General features: G+C 52.1%; 6 protein-coding genes and 1 non-coding gene across 7 annotated transcripts; 6 read left to right on the top strand and 1 right to left on the bottom strand.

The window, feature by feature from the left end:
* Positions 1-196: 196 nt before the first annotated feature.
* On the top strand, positions 197-4,104 carry BD324DRAFT_642956 (hypothetical protein; the record flags this gene model as incomplete). Its single annotated transcript, XM_022017518.1, has 14 exons — positions 197-275; positions 343-516; positions 584-768; positions 834-1,191; positions 1,246-1,745; positions 1,787-2,135; positions 2,173-2,501; positions 2,552-2,622; positions 2,670-2,811; positions 2,853-3,159; positions 3,230-3,332; positions 3,395-3,745; positions 3,856-3,912; positions 4,029-4,104. The coding sequence occupies 14 exons, from the start codon at positions 197-199 to the stop codon at positions 4,102-4,104; spliced, it is 3,081 nt and encodes a 1,026-aa protein (XP_021869419.1).
* A 368-nt stretch (positions 4,105-4,472) lies between these two features.
* On the top strand, positions 4,473-6,606 carry BD324DRAFT_82774 (hypothetical protein). The gene is made up of 3 exons (XM_022019258.1): positions 4,473-6,214; positions 6,271-6,496; positions 6,542-6,606. The coding sequence occupies exons 1-2, from the start codon at positions 4,840-4,842 to the stop codon at positions 6,462-6,464; spliced, it is 1,569 nt and encodes a 522-aa protein (XP_021869418.1). The 5' UTR covers positions 4,473-4,839; the 3' UTR covers positions 6,465-6,496; positions 6,542-6,606.
* BD324DRAFT_82844 (hypothetical protein) lies at positions 6,606-7,377 on the top strand. Its single transcript, XM_022019259.1, has 3 exons — positions 6,606-6,922; positions 6,978-7,268; positions 7,313-7,377. Exons 1-2 carry the CDS (start codon positions 6,686-6,688, stop codon positions 7,107-7,109), a joined length of 369 nt encoding a protein of 122 aa, XP_021869417.1. The 5' UTR covers positions 6,606-6,685; the 3' UTR covers positions 7,110-7,268; positions 7,313-7,377.
* A 1,265-nt stretch (positions 7,378-8,642) lies between these two features.
* Positions 8,643-14,135, top strand: BD324DRAFT_631880 (AAA ATPase domain-domain-containing protein). Its single transcript, XM_022016476.1, has 13 exons — positions 8,643-9,271; positions 9,322-10,577; positions 10,620-11,875; positions 11,917-11,926; positions 11,961-12,081; positions 12,124-12,240; positions 12,280-12,367; positions 12,407-12,535; positions 12,580-12,921; positions 12,961-13,463; positions 13,508-13,687; positions 13,743-13,856; positions 13,907-14,135. Exons 1-13 carry the CDS (start codon positions 8,648-8,650, stop codon positions 14,054-14,056), a joined length of 4,890 nt encoding a protein of 1,629 aa, XP_021869416.1. The 5' UTR covers positions 8,643-8,647; the 3' UTR covers positions 14,057-14,135.
* Positions 14,136-15,099: 964 nt separating this feature from the next.
* Positions 15,100-15,200, top strand: BD324DRAFT_t26. The gene has a single exon. It is a non-coding gene; the product is annotated as a tRNA-Phe (tRNA).
* A 240-nt stretch (positions 15,201-15,440) lies between these two features.
* BD324DRAFT_652367 (hypothetical protein) lies at positions 15,441-16,257 on the top strand (the record flags this gene model as incomplete). The annotated part of the gene is made up of 2 exons (XM_022018477.1): positions 15,441-15,608; positions 15,664-16,257. 2 exons carry the CDS (start codon positions 15,441-15,443, stop codon positions 16,255-16,257), a joined length of 762 nt encoding a protein of 253 aa, XP_021869415.1.
* Positions 16,258-16,300: 43 nt separating this feature from the next.
* Positions 16,301-18,462, bottom strand: BD324DRAFT_652366 (PIN domain-like protein; the record flags this gene model as incomplete). Its single annotated transcript, XM_022018476.1, has 6 exons — positions 16,301-16,885; positions 16,951-17,973; positions 18,025-18,109; positions 18,161-18,253; positions 18,300-18,368; positions 18,422-18,462. 6 exons carry the CDS (start codon positions 18,460-18,462, stop codon positions 16,301-16,303), a joined length of 1,896 nt encoding a protein of 631 aa, XP_021869414.1.
* Positions 18,463-18,538: the final 76 nt, after the last annotated feature.

Genomic DNA, 18,538 nt, shown 5'->3' with positions numbered 1-18,538 from the left:
GGCTCGTCCTGAACGCTACAGCCGAGCCGTCCCCGATTTTTCGTAATATTTCCTGCGACGAATGGCAGATGGCATACATGACGAATTCAGCCATGTCCTCGTCTCCTGTTCTTCCCTCTCTCTTTCTGTGTTGACAGCCACTGTCTCGTCCCTCTAGACGCCCTTGTAGACCGATGAGAGGCCCAAGGTGGACATCATGACGCCCTCTGGGGAGTTTTCTCTCCACCCCTTGCTCCCGGCTCTAAAGACGAGGATCACGGCGATTCATCATCATGGTGGGTCGACTTGCATTTGCAGATCGGTTCCAGTGTGGGGCTGTTTGTGCTGAGCTTTGAGGGTCAGATGATCGACTCTACCTCGGGACCTCGACAGGTCATATTCGAGTCTATTCTTGGGAGTTGGATACAGGGGAGACCAAACCCACAGTCAAGCATATCAAGGCGTATCCTGTCTCGAGAAAAGCGATAGACCAGATCGGCGTGTTACCAAACGAGCGTAAAATTGTGGTCATATCAGGTGAGACAGGCTCTCAGTACTATCCCCCCCCAAACTTTCAAGATGTCACCTGTTGACACATATTCAGACTCCACCGTCACGCTGTACTCTCTCGACGAGCTTCGGCAGATCAAAGTTCTGACGCTGGCTCGTTACGCTCATTGCTTTGCGATTGCCTCGAACGCGACTGGGACAGGGGATGTGCTGTTCGTCGGGTGTCGGAAAAAGATTGTCGTATTTGGCGCAGGGAGAGGAGGCTTCAAGGAAGCATGGGTGAGAGGGGGATTCCCACACCACGACCTTGATGTGCAGCTGAATGCATCCACCCACTTTGTCAGGATCTCTCACTCCCCCACTCACCACGACATGTTGTCCTCTCCTCGAGCCTTTCTCCACGTACGGCTCACCTCCTTTACTCTACGACCTCTTCAACTCTCCTTTCCATTGATCCAGAATCATCGACCCACCTATCTGTCACGGATATCACTTTGACCGGCCCTCAGTATTCACAAGAAAAGTCCGCTTCGTCCTCCGCTGAAGGATCCGGCGGACCCTCAACGAGTGGGAGCGGTCTATCGAAGGGAATGGGTGTCAGTGCATTGTCTGGTCTCGGAGGTTACGTCGGTCTAGGTGGAAAAGCTGCCAATCCCGTGGGAACACGGACTGTCAAGGGAGAAGCATGTATCGCGAGAGAGGGTGAGTCATTTTTGGCGCTCCCAGATGCTTTGAGACTCATTCTTGAATTTACAGACAATGGTATCTTTCTCTCATCTGAAGGTAGCTCAACCCGTTCGTCATCCCTCACTTGGTCTGCTCCTCCTGAAAGCCTGGCATATTCCAATCCCTTCATCTACTCTATCGTCCCCTTCGTCCCTCCCACGGCATCCTCCTCAGCATCGTCTTCCGTCTCACCACCAACATCAGCTATTCAAGTACATCTGTCACCCACTCTGCACCTGTACACCACTCTCATCTTGCCTTTACCATCTGCCGGTGGACTCACAGCGCAGCATCTATGTCCCATTCGATCAAGCTCAAATTCGACCCTGGCATCATCTGTATCCTCATCTATCAAATTCCTATTCATTTCCACACCGCTAGACAAGACTCTAGCGACGAGTGAGGGAAGCTCCATCTGGTCCATCGAAAGTGGTGATCTTGGCGAATGTGTGGACTCGTTAGTCCAAGAAGGCCGAGTCGCAGATGCCATTGGTCTCGTTGAGGCCGTCGGAGAATCGGGCTTTGCACCTGTGAGCTCCGCAAGCTACTCTTCTAGCTGACAAAGATCCAGTCTCGTCGCTTGCCGCATCTCAAAACTCTCATGGCCGTCCAGCGATTTGCACAGGGTCAATATCAGACCGCCATGGAGACGTTTGTCACTTACAATGTCAATCCCGCGCTTGTTATCTCACTGTTCCCGGCCGAGACGATCTCAGGTCGCCTTCACAATAATAGGGAAGCCTGGATGTCCCTCTTCGGAGCGGTCGATGGCGCTTTACTTGAGCCTAGATTTGAGACTCAACCTCAGGAAACGTCAAAAGGATTGCTCAGCCGAGTCGCGCATGTCCACAAGAAGAGCAGTGTGGAGACGTTGAAAAGCAAGAACGGGGATAAGGACCTTTCCTCAACAGTAAACGATGGTAGGTATCGGACAAGTTGATTTCACTCACGACCCAGTCGTTCTCCCCCGTGCAGCATACGAAGCTCTGGTCTACTTTCTGACAGATCGTCGTCAAAAGCTCAATGCGCCAATGGCGACGACGGAAGTGCCGTCTGAATCATCCCTCGCACCTTTGTCCTCCTTAGCAGCAGAGACGCTCTACGCTCTACCTTCCACACCGTTCTCTGACTTGAACCCCGAAACTTTGCTGCGGATGGCGCAAGTCGTCTATACAGCTCTGATCAAGGTATATCTAGTCGCCAGACCAATTCTGGTCGGCAGTCTGTGCCGGATAGAGAATTGGTGTGATGTAGAGGAGGTAGAGGGGCTTCTGAAGGATCAAAAGGTGGGACCAGGGTCTTTGCCAAGTGTCGAGGTACTGATAGAGGATTCTAGAAATTCAGCGACCTCGTCGACCTCTACCAGGGAAAGAAGATGCACAAGAAGGCGCTAGCAATGCTACACGAGTAAATACTGTCGCGCAAGGAGTGAATCCCGCTGACGAGGGGTCCAGTCTCGCCATGGAGGAAGAGGACAAGTTGGATCGATACCCTCCTACCATCGAGTATCTTCAGAAACTCGGTCCGTCTGAATTGCCCTTGATATTGGAGACATCCAAATGGATATTCAAGGGAGACCCAGGGATGGCTCTAAAGGTGAGTGCGAGGGTAGAGTGGATGAGGCTGAAATGGCTCAGATCTTCACTGCGGACAAGGCTGGTGTTGAAGCTCTCCCTCGAATGGAGGTCATGCGATTCCTTGACGAAACCGACGAGACATGTTGCAGCAAGTACCTCGAACACATAATTGATGACCTCGGGGAAACCCGGTCCGAGTTTCACGATAGACTTGCCGAGTTGTACTTGGCTCGAGTGGACGAGCAGAGTATGTCGGATATCGAGATGACCAAACCGCTAATGACAGATGGCCTGGCACGATTGCTTGATTTCTTGGCACGGTCACATAGTTACAGACCTTACCGCATATCGCAAAAGCTTACCAGAGGTAAGTTTGACGCGCGAGAGGAAAGACCTGCGTTTTCTTTTTTTAAAGCTGACGTGTTGATCCCCCGAAGATATCCCTGAGGTCCAGGCTGTCCTTCTGGGGCGACAGGGACGACATGAGGAAGCTCTCAAGATATACTTGTACCGGCTGAAAGATTATTCCGCAGCCGAGAGGTGAGCAATAAAAGTCATCGTCATTCGGTCCTCGCCATTTCTCTAACGCCGAGGTGTGTTAGCTACTGCGCGCAGGTTTACGCCAAAGACCCGGACCCGAAGGGTATCTTTTTACTCTTGCTAACCCTATATCTCCGGCCATCATCTTCTGATCCGGTCTTACTGGAGCCTGCCTTGAGTCTCATAGGCACACATGGCACGCGACTCGATGCAGAGCAAGTGTTGGGTCTACTACCTCCTCTTGTGACGATGAAGCAAGTTGAGGCGTTCATGTTCAAGACGCTCCGTGACGGATTTGCCAGGAAGAACAATGGGCAAATCGTCAAAGAGTTGTTGATGGCTAGGCGAGATCAGATGGACAGGATCCTTCTGGATCTGCAGGTCCACAGGGTCAGAATCACAGATCAGAGATTGTGAGTGGCGAGCGAGGCACAGCGCAGCACAGCACACAGCACAGCCCGGCACAGAGACCGAGCCACGTGCAAGAAGAAAGGTCAAACCTAACCAATGCCCTTTACTCTAGATGTCCTCAATGTCATAAGCGACTTGGTCAATCTGCCATTGCCGTCCATGCTCCGAGGTGAGAGAGAGTTTGAATTCCCAGTCTCAAGCTATAGATGCTGACGTGTGTTTTCCGTCGCTACGTTTCTGTTTTTACTGTGAACTGGTGCCTGGTCCAATGATCCCGTTGTCCAGGGGCGAGGTGACTCATCTCCACTGCAAAGACTCATTCGCTCTCACTCTGTCCAAGATGAGAGGAGGGATGAGGTAGCTTTTTTCCCTCGATGCCAATTTTTATTCCCGTTTTTCTTTGCCCCCCGCCATATCTGATAAAATAGGCACGAAGCCGTGTGGCTATTATTATCCGCCACCACCACCACCACCATGGGACAACACTGACTCTGAGGCTTGGGACCTGAGGATGAGTATCAGGCGAAGACGGCGATGACAGAGTCGAGCTTCGGCGGCCCGGACAGTCGAGTCACGTGATATCTCGGCGATGCGCATGTACGTATCGGGTCAAAATGGTGTGAAATCTTAAAATAATACCAAGTAAACCGCCACCCCCTTTGGGACGGTGTGCCCCTGAATTCGGGCGCCCAATAAGGTGGTGGAAGGAATATCGAATAGTAGACCTCTCACTCGCTCTCTCTTTCACTGTTGATTTGTAATTGTTCGACTGAACCCACAAGTGGTTGCCAACACAGACAGAGAGAGAGAGACGGGGGGGCAAAGACTGGCCACGGCGAAAGAAAGGGGGGCGACCCGTTCTTAAAAGGAATATACATCTTTTTTTCTCACCATGACACCTGGACCATAAGGACGACATCATCATCATCAATCATTATCATCACATCATCCATCCATTCATCCAACCATTAACCTGGACCGGACTAAATAGATTACCTCCTCACCCCCCCCCCCCCCCCACCCCCCCTCTCTCTCTTTCCCTGCCCTCTTCCTTTGGCTCGTCAGCACGACGGATGATAAGCATACGAGACGAGGCATGTCAAGTGAGAAATGGAGGCGAGGCGGAGGAAAAGGAGGTCGAGGTGGTTCGATAACGACAGCAGTATCAGGTGCTGGAATATCCAAAAGGGGTAGTGGTGGATCAAGCAAACGTGGTGGTACTGCTGCTGCTGGGAATGCCAAAGCCGATGCTAGTGCAAGTGGACAGGCACATGGTGACCGAGGTTTACTTTTCTCGTACTCGAAGGTATATAGCCCAAAAAAGAGCGCGAAGATGGAAGAACATGTGGGAACCACTTCAAGTATGACTGTTGATGCCAAGCCTGATATCATTCCAAGACAACAACAACAGCAACAGCAACGACCGCTACCACGACAACATCAGCAAGCTCTACCAGTCCCCTCTACACCTTTACCAACCAACATTTATGGTTTGGAACAGCAGCAGCAGGAACAACAACAACAACACCATACATCTCCTCAGGAATCACATCGTCATCAGCCGTCGTCTCTTCTTTTCCAGGGTGGTCCAGGGCCAACGGGAGGAGTAGAAACTGGGTCCATGAACATGTCGTCCTCGTCATCAGCCTTCTCACCACCTTGGTACGGTAACCCATCTCACAACTTGCTTCCATTTCAACCGCACCCACCTCCAACGCAGTATCCTTCTCCTCATCTTGCCAGTCAGTTCCCGTACCCACCACACACTTTCCGCCCTCCACTATCTCCACCTCAGGAATTCCTACAGGCGACCCAAGAATCTTCTGTAAAGGGCTTTCCGCTTCAAGTTGGACCAGCCTTCCCATTCAATCACGCTGCTGCGACTGGAGCCCCAGCGACCTCAACCGTACCTGGAGAGTTCTCGACGACGTCAGGACCAACAAGCGCAGGGCTTGGACCAGCTGGTGTAGATGTATCCAACTCGTTCAAGCCAAATCCCCCAGGTGAATCTGACACTGGCTCTCGGCTCCCTGGTCGTCAACGATCAGCCAACCCTCTTCCTCTACCTCCACCACACGTATCTCGGCCTGAGGGTGATCCTCACTCACCTCGCCTTCAACCTTTTCTATCGTCCCAACAGCCTCATTCGCCTCATTCTGTAAGACATCAGCTGTCTCATCCCACACGACCAGAATCCAGATCACCTCCATCTCAATTCATCCCGCCACAGCTTCAATCGCATCCTCCTCACTTCCCTCCACCTCATCCGTCGCATCCAGGATCAGCCCATTCCCCGTTCGCTTTTCATCATCCCATGGACCGCTCGCATGAACCATCCGGGGCTGGATCAGTGGTCAAACATCCATCAGCACATCAGGCCTGGACAGGGGCCGGATCCACCGCCTCGGATACCACCATGGTCTCGTTTCCGTATGCCAATGCTTATGTGCCACATCTTGCCAATACATGGGGTGAGTGAGAATGAGATGTGTCTTGATAGGTTGCATGGCCGATGCTTGACAGACAGATGGGGCACTGGACCTGGTTCTTCTCAGTCGCCAATGTTCACTCCGGGTGGATCTCTCTCCTCGCCTATCAGTAGCATCCCTTCTGCGGGACTCGTTCCTGGGTCAGGTTGGAACAATGCCATGCCTGTCGTGCCGGGAGTCATACCCACCACGCGAGTGTCTTCGACCATGGACGACGATTCGACATCGATAACGGGCTCAGGATCAGACCTCGCCCCGGAGATAGTGAGCATCTGCGAGCCTCCAGAAAGCCTTTACTGACGCCTGCAGAATCCGGCATTTGCAGTCGCCGGCCCCAGTAACGTGCCAGGATTCTCTGACGCAGGTGACAGGACGTATCGCCGAACGCGATCCGGGACGTACTCTCTCAATTCATCCGCTGAAGACGAGCATGCCGCGGCGAGACACAGGAGCATGCTCGATTTGACGTCTCTAGCTGGTCCATCGAGTGCTCAGATGGTACCGGCTGTATCGGGATCCGATGCCATGGTATCCCCTACAGACTTTGCCGATATGGCGAGTCCGGAAGAACTGGCAGAACTTGCGAGGTTGGAGAGGGGTGGCCGACCCATGCGGAAGGAAAGACGCAAATTGCAGAACCGTCTTGCTCAGCGAGCTTTCAGAGCTAGGTCGCGGGTGTTGAGGAAGGATGTGAGTGGTCTAGTATCCTACGAGTGATCAGTGCTGAATACTCGCTTCGCTGTAGGCCGCAAGTCATCTGGCCGACGTGGAAGAGAGGAATGCCAGTCAGCAGTCCGAGTTGGAGCGACTACATCGTATGGTCGACCAGCTTGAACAAGAGAATAAGAGTTTGAAGCGGCAGTGGCAATCGTCTTAGAGAGGGTGTGCTGTTGGGGGGCCGAGTATCACGACGGTTCATTTTGCCCTGCGAATAGGCTGTCGTGACTTGTTCGAAAACGGACACACAGTGTGGACAATTGGTGAGAAGGTGGTCAACCCGAGGGGAATCTGTGTGTGCTGTATTGTGTGACATATTGTGGGCTTCTTGTGGATGATCTTGTATCGATATGACTTGTCTAGGAGGAAGCAAGGGGAAAAGACGGATTAGCGGGGAGAGGATAAGGCACGCGGACGACACTCTTCCGTAGACCTGGATGGTGGGTTTTGTCTCGCTGCTCCGCCGCCCTCGGAGAAAAGCCCCACTGTAGATATATACATTATCTCACGTCCGAACCGTCAACTGGATTGACTTTCATGGGCGAAGGCTTTGCATGTGTATTTGTTTCTTGCCGGACGAGGATGAGCGGCTGGACCTGGCCATTGTGACCGCGGATGATATGAGATCTGACTTGCATTGATTAGCACCCCCATGAGTCGTACGATTCTGATCCACCGGCCGAATCTCCACCATAGTCATCATTTGACCGAGCCAACATCCGAGAGTAAAAGCGAGAAAAAGTTTGGATGGAATGTGAGAGAGCGTTGCAAATGTGGCGCCACACGCCACATTCCATATCGCAGGGGAAAGCTTCGGGTGAGTCTGGACAGAGGGTAGGGGCGGGTAGGAGAAAGGGAGAGATATGTATATATGGTATTTATGACCATAGAGAGACAAGTTGTTGGTCTCTCTTGCTGCATCATATATACCTTACGAAAACCCGGCCGTATAACGTCACGACAGTGCTGCCAGCCCGTGGATGGATTTTTCCCTTGTTTTAACTTTAACGGCTGATCCTTCATTTAAACGGGAAAGTCGAAGTGGCCATGGCCCTCGGGGGCGTGGGGCGTGACCAACCAGCTTCACGATATTTCACATAACCGGTAGAGATTGGCCGGTGGATCCCTGTTCCCGCTCCTGACCTGCGTCGCTCGTTGTCTCTTTGGCTAATTTAGTTATTTCCCGGTGATAGCCGTCGTTTTGGCTTTTGGGATGATTAATAATAATTCATTCAATTCCCCCGTTGGAACATCATAATGATTTTGGATTGACATCACATCACATGATAGAAGCCAACGGGTTCGACCACCCCACCGGTCATCCCGTTGTCATCCTATTTTTTACTCTGTCAACATTCTGTTGACCTGAGATTTTCTGGGAGTCAACCTGGGACCACTGGCTCCTCTTGGCTCTCGCTCTCCTCCTTCCAGCAGCAGCAACAGCTGACTCTGCTCCTCTGGCTCTCTGGAATTCCAGTTAATCCGCCAGTGGTTTCTTTTTTTTTCGGATTGTCCGAAGAGCTTTCCAACTGCCGACGGCTTTTGTCCAAAAGTCGTGGTGTGGCTGATACCACTTTCCATCCCAGCAACGCTCTTGTACACCTAGACCAGACAGACTAGAAAAGTGGTGATGCCAGTCGAAAAGGATAGGAGGAGCATTACCAACGACGACGACGACGACGACGACGACAGATCGGTATGCCACTGGCTGTCCCTTCTCAAGATGATCTCACAGCGAGAGGATTGTTTGATTTTGAAATTGATGCCCCTCCCGACTATTACGATGGACCAAGTCTGATCTCTGGTCGAGCTATATTCAGACCGACTCGAGCTTTTCCCTTGGCGAGCTTTGTCACTTCGCCCCCGACGTCTATCACGCCCGAAAGCATCCATGGTCGAAATGTCAGAGTCAGATGGTTACAAAGGAGTGAATGGGTTCAAGCGGCCATCGTTGAACGACAATTTCGGAGACTCGCTCAGACAACCGCTATAGATTGTCAAACGCTTGCTCGAAGCGGGGACAATGTCTCGAATTCAAGTCAAGGCACTGAAATGGCCTCCTCCAACGATGCGACAACCACCGATACAGATTTTGACCTTTGTCTGAAACTCCCTCATATAGTCGGATTGGACACCGCCGTTCTGGCCTTTTGGGAAGATATCGATGCATTGTGGCTCGTGACAGAGGAAGACAAGCGACAAGAACCTGTAGATACTTTGTTGCAGTATTGGGAAGGGATATTCACGTTGCATGACAGGGATCCACTGTTGAGTTACAGTAAAGCGACCTTGTTGTTGGCCCAGCTGGCTCTATCGTTCAAGGTGAGCAATGTTGATCCGACCAAATGTGCCATCTCCCGACCATCCTCTAGGCATTCAATGATCTCAATCTATCGCTTATGGCCCGTCGACCGCGGGATTTCGCCGTCCGTCCAGCACCTCAGCACTCTGTGGTCGTCCTTGACCTCTCAAACGTCTATCCTCTGGCAGGTTTCGACCCAATCAAGGCCCTAGCCAATACCCCAGTCAGCGATCATCCACTCTTTCGACGTGACTACATCTCCAATCGTCCGCTAGGCGCCGAGTACGTCCATCGTAACCTACGCTACTTGAGTCCGGAAGCTGTCAGCCAGAAACTCGCACTCGCCTCCAATGACGTGTTCACATTCGGTGCTGTCGCATACGAATTACTTGCCGGGCATCCATTCGGTCATCAGTACGATGACAATGATGTCGATTTGCTCCAAGATGTTCATGCTCATCTGACGTGGGAGGGACAACGACTGCCAAGTCATCCGTCGTCATTGGGTGAAGATTTGCCCTCGTCGTCGTCGTCATCACCATCTTCGTCATCATTATCGCCACCACCACCATCGTCATCATCGCCACCCGACTCATCCGCCCGAAACAAAGCCGAACCTGCCATTCGGACGTTGTATGCTATCATCTCCCGTTGTCTTTCACGGACTTTCTCCGAGCGCTATGCCTCGCTCGATTCGGTGGCGCACGATCTCGGTACACTGGCTCGGACGTGCATGTTGGAGAATTGGCGAGATATCCATGTCGCCGCTGCCGATGCTCAAAGCAGATTTTCATTGCCTCGAGAGCCCGTTGGATTCGCTCACCATCTCGAAGCGTTAGCAACCTGTTTCCAGCAAAGAGACTCGACGCTCTCTGTCAATGTGCTGGGTGCCAGCGGCAGTGGCAAGACTCGACTGGTCTCGCATTGGGTTAAACGTCTCCGTCACGATGGACAAGCTAGAATCGCTTATGCCAAGGTGGATGAACAGATCCAACCTCCAGCTACCACATTCACTCAAATTTTCGACACTCTCGTCACCCAAGTCATGACGGACGCACAGGCAGAACCTCATGTTTGGCCACAACGCATACGGGATATCTGGGGTTCAGCTCTGCCCATCTTGCTCAACCTTCTCCCTGATACGTCGCGTTTATTGGTTCTAGATGGAGATGGAATGCCGACAACGACAGCGCTCGAATCAACGAGCATGTCCATGGTATTTGAGAGCAAGGCGAGGGATTTTTTACAACTCTTCGCGAGCGAAGACACGCCCCTGGTCATCGTGATCGATGACCTACAGTGGGTCACGGACTCAGAAAAGGAAACGTGAGTGTTTTGGCAAAAACGCAATTTTGACCTTGTGTCTAGGTGGCGCGTCGTCCTCAATTCTACCTCCGCTCAGATCCACCACGTCTTCCTCGTTTGCGTCTCGATGATCCAACCGAACTTGTTGCTTGGCATCTTTACTGAACATCCGGGAATCGTTTTATCGCCTTTCACCGAGTACGAAGTGAGGACTTTCGTTCTGAGCTGCTTCAAGAGTCCAGTAGAGGACATCGATGTGCTATCAAAGCTGCTATTCGAAGACACGGGAGGACTTCCTCTCCATCTGGTATCCCTGATCACCACGCTTGTTCGAGAACGCGTCCTCTCATTTCAATTCGATTCCCTCAACTGGACGGTCGATCTCGAAGGCCTTCAATCCCGTCTCACATCTCGCGGTCTGGACTCTTATTTTGAATGGGTCCAATCGACTCTATCGCCAGACGCGCGGGATTGTGTAGGTGCGCTCTGCCTGTTTCCAGCATCTGGCATCAAAATCTCAGTACTTGCAGAATACCTCCGTCAAGCGCCTCAAGAGGTGGCGAATAAACTTGCTGCAGCGACAATCACGGGCATCATCAAGATTGAGAAGCGCGTCGCCAGTTTCACACATGATCGTCAGCGATCCGCAGCTTATCGTCTTTTGCCACAGGCCCATCTCGCCGATATCCATCAGCGAGTCTCCGAATTTCTTCGGCGTCCTGGTTATTTCGAAGCTCATCCTTGCGAGGCGGCATCTCATCTCTTAAAAGCACGGCATTTGGGCTCGAGAAAGGAACCGGAGGAATCCGCTGCGATACTGTTGCTAGAGTCCATTGACCTGGTCGTCAAGTCGGCTTCATTCACGTTTGCTAAAACGATCCTTGATGGCTTGAAACAAGTGTTTGACGAGACTGGCGGGATGCGCGCATGGATCCAAAGAGGAAAATACGACATTATCTCGAGGTATCTTCAAAACCTAGTCTACACGTGTGGAACCTTGTCTCTCTTTGAGGAGTGTCAAAGTCAGCTCGATGAGGCGCTGACAATGCTCGAGTCAAGGAAGGATCGGTTGGGAATCATTTGTAACAAGGCGGAACTGTTGATTCGGAGCGACAGGATTCAAGAGACACTCGATTTGTTTTACAATACTCTGGAAGAATTTGAGTTGAACCCGGACGATCCAAAGAAATTGCAGAGATGGATGCCTGGCTCGTACGATGAGATCATGAAGTGGGCAAGGCAGACCGTCCCGCTGGGGGACGAGAGGGAGTCGATTTCTGAGTGCGATGCCATTTTGGCTCAGATCGGCGTGCTTTACTGTGAGTGGTTATATCCCCCAGTCATTTCTGACTTGAGCCAGGTATCATGATGTGGGTCAACGTGTACATCCTCACTGACATGTAGTCCCTCGGTATTCGGAACAGAAAGATCGAGCCAGATTTTCGGATTCGCGCCTTCCATCGCTGTCACATTTGGTCGTCGGACCAGTTGGGCGGCGCAAATGATCGCGAGTGGCGCGCACGCCGTGGGTGTGGGGCCATCACATCGTTCGCTGACATTTTAAAAGGCAGACGACCTGGATCTGAAGCGTGGATATCTTGACGCAGCATTGTGTATCAACAGTTCTTCTGTGCCAGACCGCTGGAGCTGTCAAGCTTTATCTACCATCACGACTCAAGAGCACGTGAGTGGAGCAGCTGGTGCGATTCTAAATGGGGCCTAGCACTTTTCGCCTCTGTCGCATCTGGCCGACTCACTAGGTCGGACCTACGACCTGGCTGTTCAGACTGTGAATTACGACCTTGCGGCATGTGAGTTCATTCGACCGACGGTTTTGTAACTGACTGCAGACATCCACGCTCTGGAAATTGCCCTGCGAGCAATCAGCCCCTTCGGCGATCCGTCGTCGTTGGACTTGATGCGATATCGCACGTTGCGACCTTTTTTGTCAAGGAGACAGCAGGTGCTGATGAAACTACGTGAGTGCATCGGGTCGTCGTCGACAGCGAGCTGATAGCTCCAGACCTTGAATACTCGTACGCTCTACACGGACCGCCTTCAGACGATCCCGCGTCAATGGAAGGGGCTTTCATCAGAGCTGGCGACTTGGACATTGTCCCAAGGGTTACTTTTTGCAAGGTCATCAACGGACTCTACAAACTCCGTCTAGGTGTTTTGCTCGACATCAATCTCGAAGACCTGTTGGACATTGTCGAGCAGTCTGAAGAGTTTGCAATCCATATGAGATCTCTGCCTATTCACCCAGAGTGGGCTTTTTTAGCCGCAATCGTGAGGATACGGCTCCGCAAGGAGGACGACAGTCTTCTCGAGCGATATTTTCAAGCTCTGCGGCAGTGCCGTGGATGTGAGTGTAGCATGTCGAGGTACTGAAGCTGAAAGTTAGGTCCCGACTACCAACTACGCAAGGAGATGTTGGAGGTCATGCTCCTGGTGACTGAGAGCGAGAATCTCGACACTGCGGCGAGAGCTGAGGCACTCGTCATCAAGCTGGAACGAGAGAACCAATTTGCGCTGTCTGGAATGCTCAACTTGTTCGTCGCCAAGCGAGTCATTGAAATCAGCAGCAGCCCTCGATTGGCTCAGGGTTTTCTCATCGGTGCGACAGCATCGTTCACTACCGCTGGGTATCATCGAGTTGTCCGGATGCTTCATGATCGATGGAATTTCTTACCTGCACCGCCTGAACACGTCTCGATGTGGCGGAAGCATGATGGAGAGTCTGAACCAGATCTCGACATGTCGAACCAGGCGACGGAGCACACCAACTCGGCCCGACAGGCCTCGGCAACGTTGGATTGGCTTCTCATGTCGCGGGTGAATAGCGTCATGGATTCGAGTAGAGATCCGAAAGCAACTTTTTCTGGGTTGATTTCGTTACTTTGTCAGGTAAAGATCAGGTGCCACTCGTCTCACGCTGACTCAGTCTTTAGTTCCTTCGAGCAGATTTCTTTGCGTTTGCCAAGATTGTCGATCTGGAATCGAGGCAAATGGCTTGGCGAGTCACGGGCCGGCACGATCAGCTTCATTGGGAAGAATTGGATTTCTTACAGCCTCGAGCCGCGGCTTTAGGCCCAGTCTCCATCGCTCTGCGAGTCGGGCAGACGTCAGAGGTGAGCGCGCGTCGGTCGAGAGAAAGGGCCCAGAGACCCGATCTGAATCTATCAGGTCGTATCCAATGCGAAGAGCTTAGAAAATGGACCGATGGACTCTTTTTTCCACGGTCAATCGCCACAGATGCTGTACGCTTACCCTGTTCAACTCGCTGGAAAGCCATGGGGCGTGAGTCGATCTCTTCGGGGGAGCCTGTCATCGTCGTCTGACTGTGACAGGTGTTCATTCATGTGAATATGAACTTTGCAAATCACGCTACAGGCGTTCCTTCCGTCGCTGCGACGGTGTCCCACGTTGCAGGTCTGGCGGCGACTGCCTTTGAAAAGGTTGGTGGAGGAGGAGGAGAAGGTGGTGGTGGTGACACGTAGGGGTGATGGAGGTGGATCAGGGTGAAACAATAATGACGAGTTATGAGTATAATGGAAATCTGATGATATAATGTGGTGATCATGACCTCTCTGCACCCAGAGAAGGGATAACGAGATTTTGATGAGACCGCCTTCCCGGCTGTGGACGTTTCTGGCATGGTCGACAGAACGATAAAGACCATATCCAGTGACAGACACTGTGGAACTGTCCAAAATGGTATACATATAGAGGTATTCGTGTCAAGCGAGATCGATGCATTTCTTTCCCTCTGTCTGTAACAGATATACCGTAACGCATTCATCCTCCACGTACCGTGTGGTTGTCAAGAACAGACCTATCCGGCTCGAGGTTCCCACTTGGATAGTGACTCCCTGAATAAGGATGTCAAGCTGGGTAGCTCAAAGACAACGAATATACATAATGATGAGGAAAGCATACTATCTCTGGTGGATCCTCTTACGAGGGACGGAAGAGAGCTCTGTCCCGGCCGTGGACTGTCTTGTCAAGGTCGAGAGAACAATAAGCACCATATTTGATGACAGAGACTGTGAATAGATGCATTTCTTTCCCTCTAACTGTAAAACATCTTGTCGGGCTCGGGCCCGCCACATTCGCTCGAGCACGGCATTGTGTAAAGTAGTGGCGGCGGCTTATCGGAGTTCCAGACCGACGATTAGCACACCTTTGTCCGACGAGACTTCACACTGCAATGCATATCGTGGGTCTGACAGAGTCTGTGTATGTCCAAGGCTTATGTGAAGCTTTTTCTGCATGGTACCGAGGATAGAGCCGCATAGGAAGCACATCGGGATTTTCTCACAAAGTGTTGGTGGCACTTTCTTGTGGCGGTTTCGTCCGCCACGAAACTCCGCAAGTCGAAGAGGGGCCTTGAGGAGCTTTCAAATTTTTCTTCTCTTCTTTACCTCTCACTTCCTTGTCTCCTGCTGGAAGTGTACCCATCTACAGAGTATGAGGAGACCCACTCGAAAGACACCCTGATTTTTAGTAGTTTATATAACATATTCAATACCCCCTTTTCCAAGGCGAGATAGCTCAATTGGGAGAGCATTCGACTGAAGATCGCTCTTCGAAAGGCGGACTTTGAGTATCGAAAGGTCGTTGGTTCGATCCCGACTCACGCCAGCTTTTTGCACCTTTTTTTGTTGTCCTCAACTTCGTCCGCAAGTTTGAGCTCGAAAGACTCAATTTGAGCGAACGGGAACGAAAACTGGATGTTTTTGGTGGAGAGGTTCGGGAATTGCCGAATTGCCGAATTGCCGAAATGGCCGAAATTTCCGGCCGCGTCTGGCATAATATCCTTTTTTCTTTGCTTAGACGCGATTTGGTTCAGAGAACCTATTCGCTCTCGACATACCATACACGATGGACGACCCACCCTCGCCCCGACGCAACCTGCGCGGACAGGTGCTCCGAGTGCTGACGTTCACCCAGAATTCCTCGGCTCTGGTGTTTTCTGTCTTCCTCGGCGTCCATCTGGCGTCTCCGCTCAGTGCTGCAATTGGTGGATCCTCATTGGCTGACAAGACAATGGTGAGAGTCTGAGTCTGACTGACCTTGACGGGCGCTGAACCACGTTTTCTTCAAGATGATTGCGAGGGACTACTACCTACCTTATGAGCCCTTGCTCGTCTTTGCGCCTATCGCTGTTCACTTGAGCTCATCTCTCCTCCGCCGAATCATCATCTCGTCTCAAACTCGTCGACTCCCACCTCTCACGCCTCATATCCTTACTGGATACGCACTGCCATTCTTTCTGATCCCTCACATCCTCTCTCATCGTATACATCCTTCGTCTCCTCATCCTCCCATCTCACGTCTCAGTCCCTCCGAATTGGACTTTGAGTTCGTAGGTTGGAGTCTGAGGAAATGGCCAGGATGGAGTGTGATCTCCTACGGGGGCCTCGTCCTCATTGCGTGCTGGCACGCAGGCGTAGGCATGATGAAGATCGTCTCTTGGCTGCGAGGTCCAAGAGTCACAGGCGGCACAGACCCAGCGCCTCGACGCAAGATCTCTGGAGGACGAAAACTTGGACTGAGGGGCATACTCGGCGTCGTCCTTGGAGTCGTAGGCATCGGTCTGGTCCGTATCGCCAGGGATACGGGTAAAGTCAGTCGAATCATGGAGACTAGATACGAAGCGGTCTATGCAAGTCTCCCATGGGGGTCACTGTTGCGTTGACAAGCTGTGTTGTACAACACTTTATGCATGTTTTCACTATGTCTCAAGATGATACAGGTGGTGGTGATGATGATGATACAGATGATGCCGTCGACTCCGTCGCCAAAATATCGTCCCATGAAATGCTATCATTATCGTCCTCGTCCTCATCCACAATGTCCTCCATGAACGACTCATGATGCGGGGCATTGGGCAATGGACGTACTTGTTCCAGAACGTACCCCAGCCCCCGCTCAAATCTCAGCCCGTGAACATCCTCCAGCCACCTGTCCAAAGCAGCTTCGTCGCACACCCCTTGCTCCAATACCACTCCCTCTGGGATCGCCGGGAGGTCTGTAAAGACCTTTCGAGCCAATTCGACTTGTCTCATAAACTCCTTCTTGGCGGCTGCGGTCATTTTCGTCGTATACTTGTTGCTCGAGGCCAAGATGTTTTCGATCGATCCGTGTTCTCTTATGAGTTTGAACGCTCGTGCAGGGCCGACACCGGGTATACGATCAGACGCGTCCGTTCCGAGTAAGATGCAAAAGTCGAGAAAAGTAGATGAAGTCATGTCGACAGCTTCTCGCAGCTCAGACCCGGAGACGGCGGTGATGGGACCACCGGATACACCTCGAAGCAGTGGTGCCTGGGTCACACGCGTCAGAGAACGAACACCCTTTGAGTTTTTCCACCCGCCCCCCTTGGACCCACCTCGTACGCCAATACGTCCGAATCCTCTGTACCGACAAAGTCGACCAGATTCGCTTTGGCAAGTGCACTCGCCAAGCCCTCCGCCTCGTACGGTATCTCCGCGGTCAGGATCGGGACACCCATCTTGATCAATAATTCTCGACACTGTGCATGATCCTGAGCTGTGGGGACCGCCAAGCGCTTCTTCATCATGTCCTGCATACGTTCCGAATCGAGAGTGAGTTCATTCAGTCGACTCTGTCTCTCCGTCTCCGATAACAATTCGATCGTGCCTTCGGTCGGCGTATCCAATATATCGAACGCCTTCTCCGGAGCGTAGTCGGGAGGCGTGACGAGAAAAGTCTGCAAAAGCTCTCCTTCACGCCTTGTCAAGTCTGTCTGGGCCGACGTCTCACCGACCTCTGGAGCCAGATCGCGTAGGGTTTGATCGATCGGGTCGGTCGATCTTCTCCCTGACCTCGGACCGACCTCTGACACCTGACCTCCCGACAGGCTCTCCCCTGCGATCGTTTCCAGGGTCGCAGCATGTTCAATGACCATTTCATCCTCCTTGTCCCTCAGTTTCTTGCCCCTTGACGATCTCGAGTACGGTCGATAATGCGCGGTGAACTCCTCCAAGACCTCATTGAACGAGTCGACAAATGAAATGACCTTGTCGAGGGATTCTTGTGCTTGACTCGGGGTCAAAGGCTCGGAACTCGTTTTGTAGTCGGTCTGAACTTGATCAACGGGTGATTTGTTGGGCAAGTCATTCCCAGCGGGCGGCATCATCACCGCGTCCCCAGGAACGTCCTCCTCCTCCTCCACCACCACCACCACCTTCTTCTTCCCCTGATTCAGCGACACGTTCAGCGTTTGAAGTAGCATATCTGCCCAATGTCGATGAAAGATATTCCTCTCCGTTTCTGTCATACTGGAAAACTCTTCGAAGAGACCTTGCATCGATTTCAGCCGGCTCGCTCGATCGTCTTCTTTGTGACTTCGCACGAGATGAGACTGTCGAGCAGCTAGCCGTTTACGAGCCTTTTAGATCGGATCAGATGCGGAGCTTCATGGAGCATCGCTGTTTCTCACCTCGACCGCTTTCCACGCTCTAGAGCCTCGCTCGTCCCACACAGCTACGGGCTTGACGCCGTGCGAACGCATAGCTTTCACTAAGCTGAGAATATGTCAGCGACTGCTCCAGACTCCTCCTTTCGCCTCAACTCACTTGTACCATCCGATGATGGCTCCTTTGCCTTCTAGTCCTGGTGTCTCGTTCTTCGGACTCAAGTGAAAGGCATTGGTCAGGAGCGTTCCGTCTCTGTCAATCTCTGTCAGACTACCCCAGATCGAACACTATCACTCACATCGCCACTCGCTTGCCTGATATCCCAGGATCAGCCCAACGCCTCTTCATCACATTCAGGAGCTGAGGTCTGAGTAGAGAGGTCAGGCAGCGCTCGTCTGAGCCATCGGAATTCGTGCTCACTGCGCCTGCCTGATCCAGATATGAAGACCTTGGATGCCCATCCTTGCGGGACGCTAGCAGTCTTGTGGAACCTGCAGTACGCTCGGAAAGTGTCAGTATCTCATCCATCATGGTGGA

Source organism: Kockovaella imperatae (genome assembly GCF_002102565.1).
Source record: "Kockovaella imperatae strain NRRL Y-17943 chromosome Unknown BD324scaffold_11, whole genome shotgun sequence".
Taxonomy (NCBI): Eukaryota; Fungi; Basidiomycota; class Tremellomycetes; order Tremellales; family Cuniculitremaceae; genus Kockovaella; species Kockovaella imperatae.
The sequence above is the reverse complement of the archived record's forward strand: the minus strand, read 5'-3'. Positions and strand labels throughout refer to the sequence as shown.

Excerpts from the sequence above, each read along its gene's own strand:
- BD324DRAFT_82774 (XM_022019258.1), top strand. The coding sequence starts at position 4,840 with ATGTCAAGTGAGAAATGGAGGCGAGGCGGAGGAAAAGGAGGTCGAGGT. Across the intron at positions 6,215-6,270 it reads ACATCTTGCCAATACATGGG|ATGGGGCACTGGACCTGGTT; the intron begins GTGAGTGAGAAT and ends CTTGACAGACAG.
- BD324DRAFT_82844 (XM_022019259.1), top strand. The coding sequence starts at position 6,686 with ATGCTCGATTTGACGTCTCTAGCTGGTCCATCGAGTGCTCAGATGGTA. Across the intron at positions 6,923-6,977 it reads CGCGGGTGTTGAGGAAGGAT|GCCGCAAGTCATCTGGCCGA; the intron begins GTGAGTGGTCTA and ends GCTTCGCTGTAG.
- BD324DRAFT_631880 (XM_022016476.1), top strand. The coding sequence starts at position 8,648 with ATGCCACTGGCTGTCCCTTCTCAAGATGATCTCACAGCGAGAGGATTG. Across the intron at positions 10,578-10,619 it reads ACGGACTCAGAAAAGGAAAC|GTGGCGCGTCGTCCTCAATT; the intron begins GTGAGTGTTTTG and ends CCTTGTGTCTAG. Across the intron at positions 13,857-13,906 it reads TCGCTGGAAAGCCATGGGGC|GTGTTCATTCATGTGAATAT; the intron begins GTGAGTCGATCT and ends TGACTGTGACAG.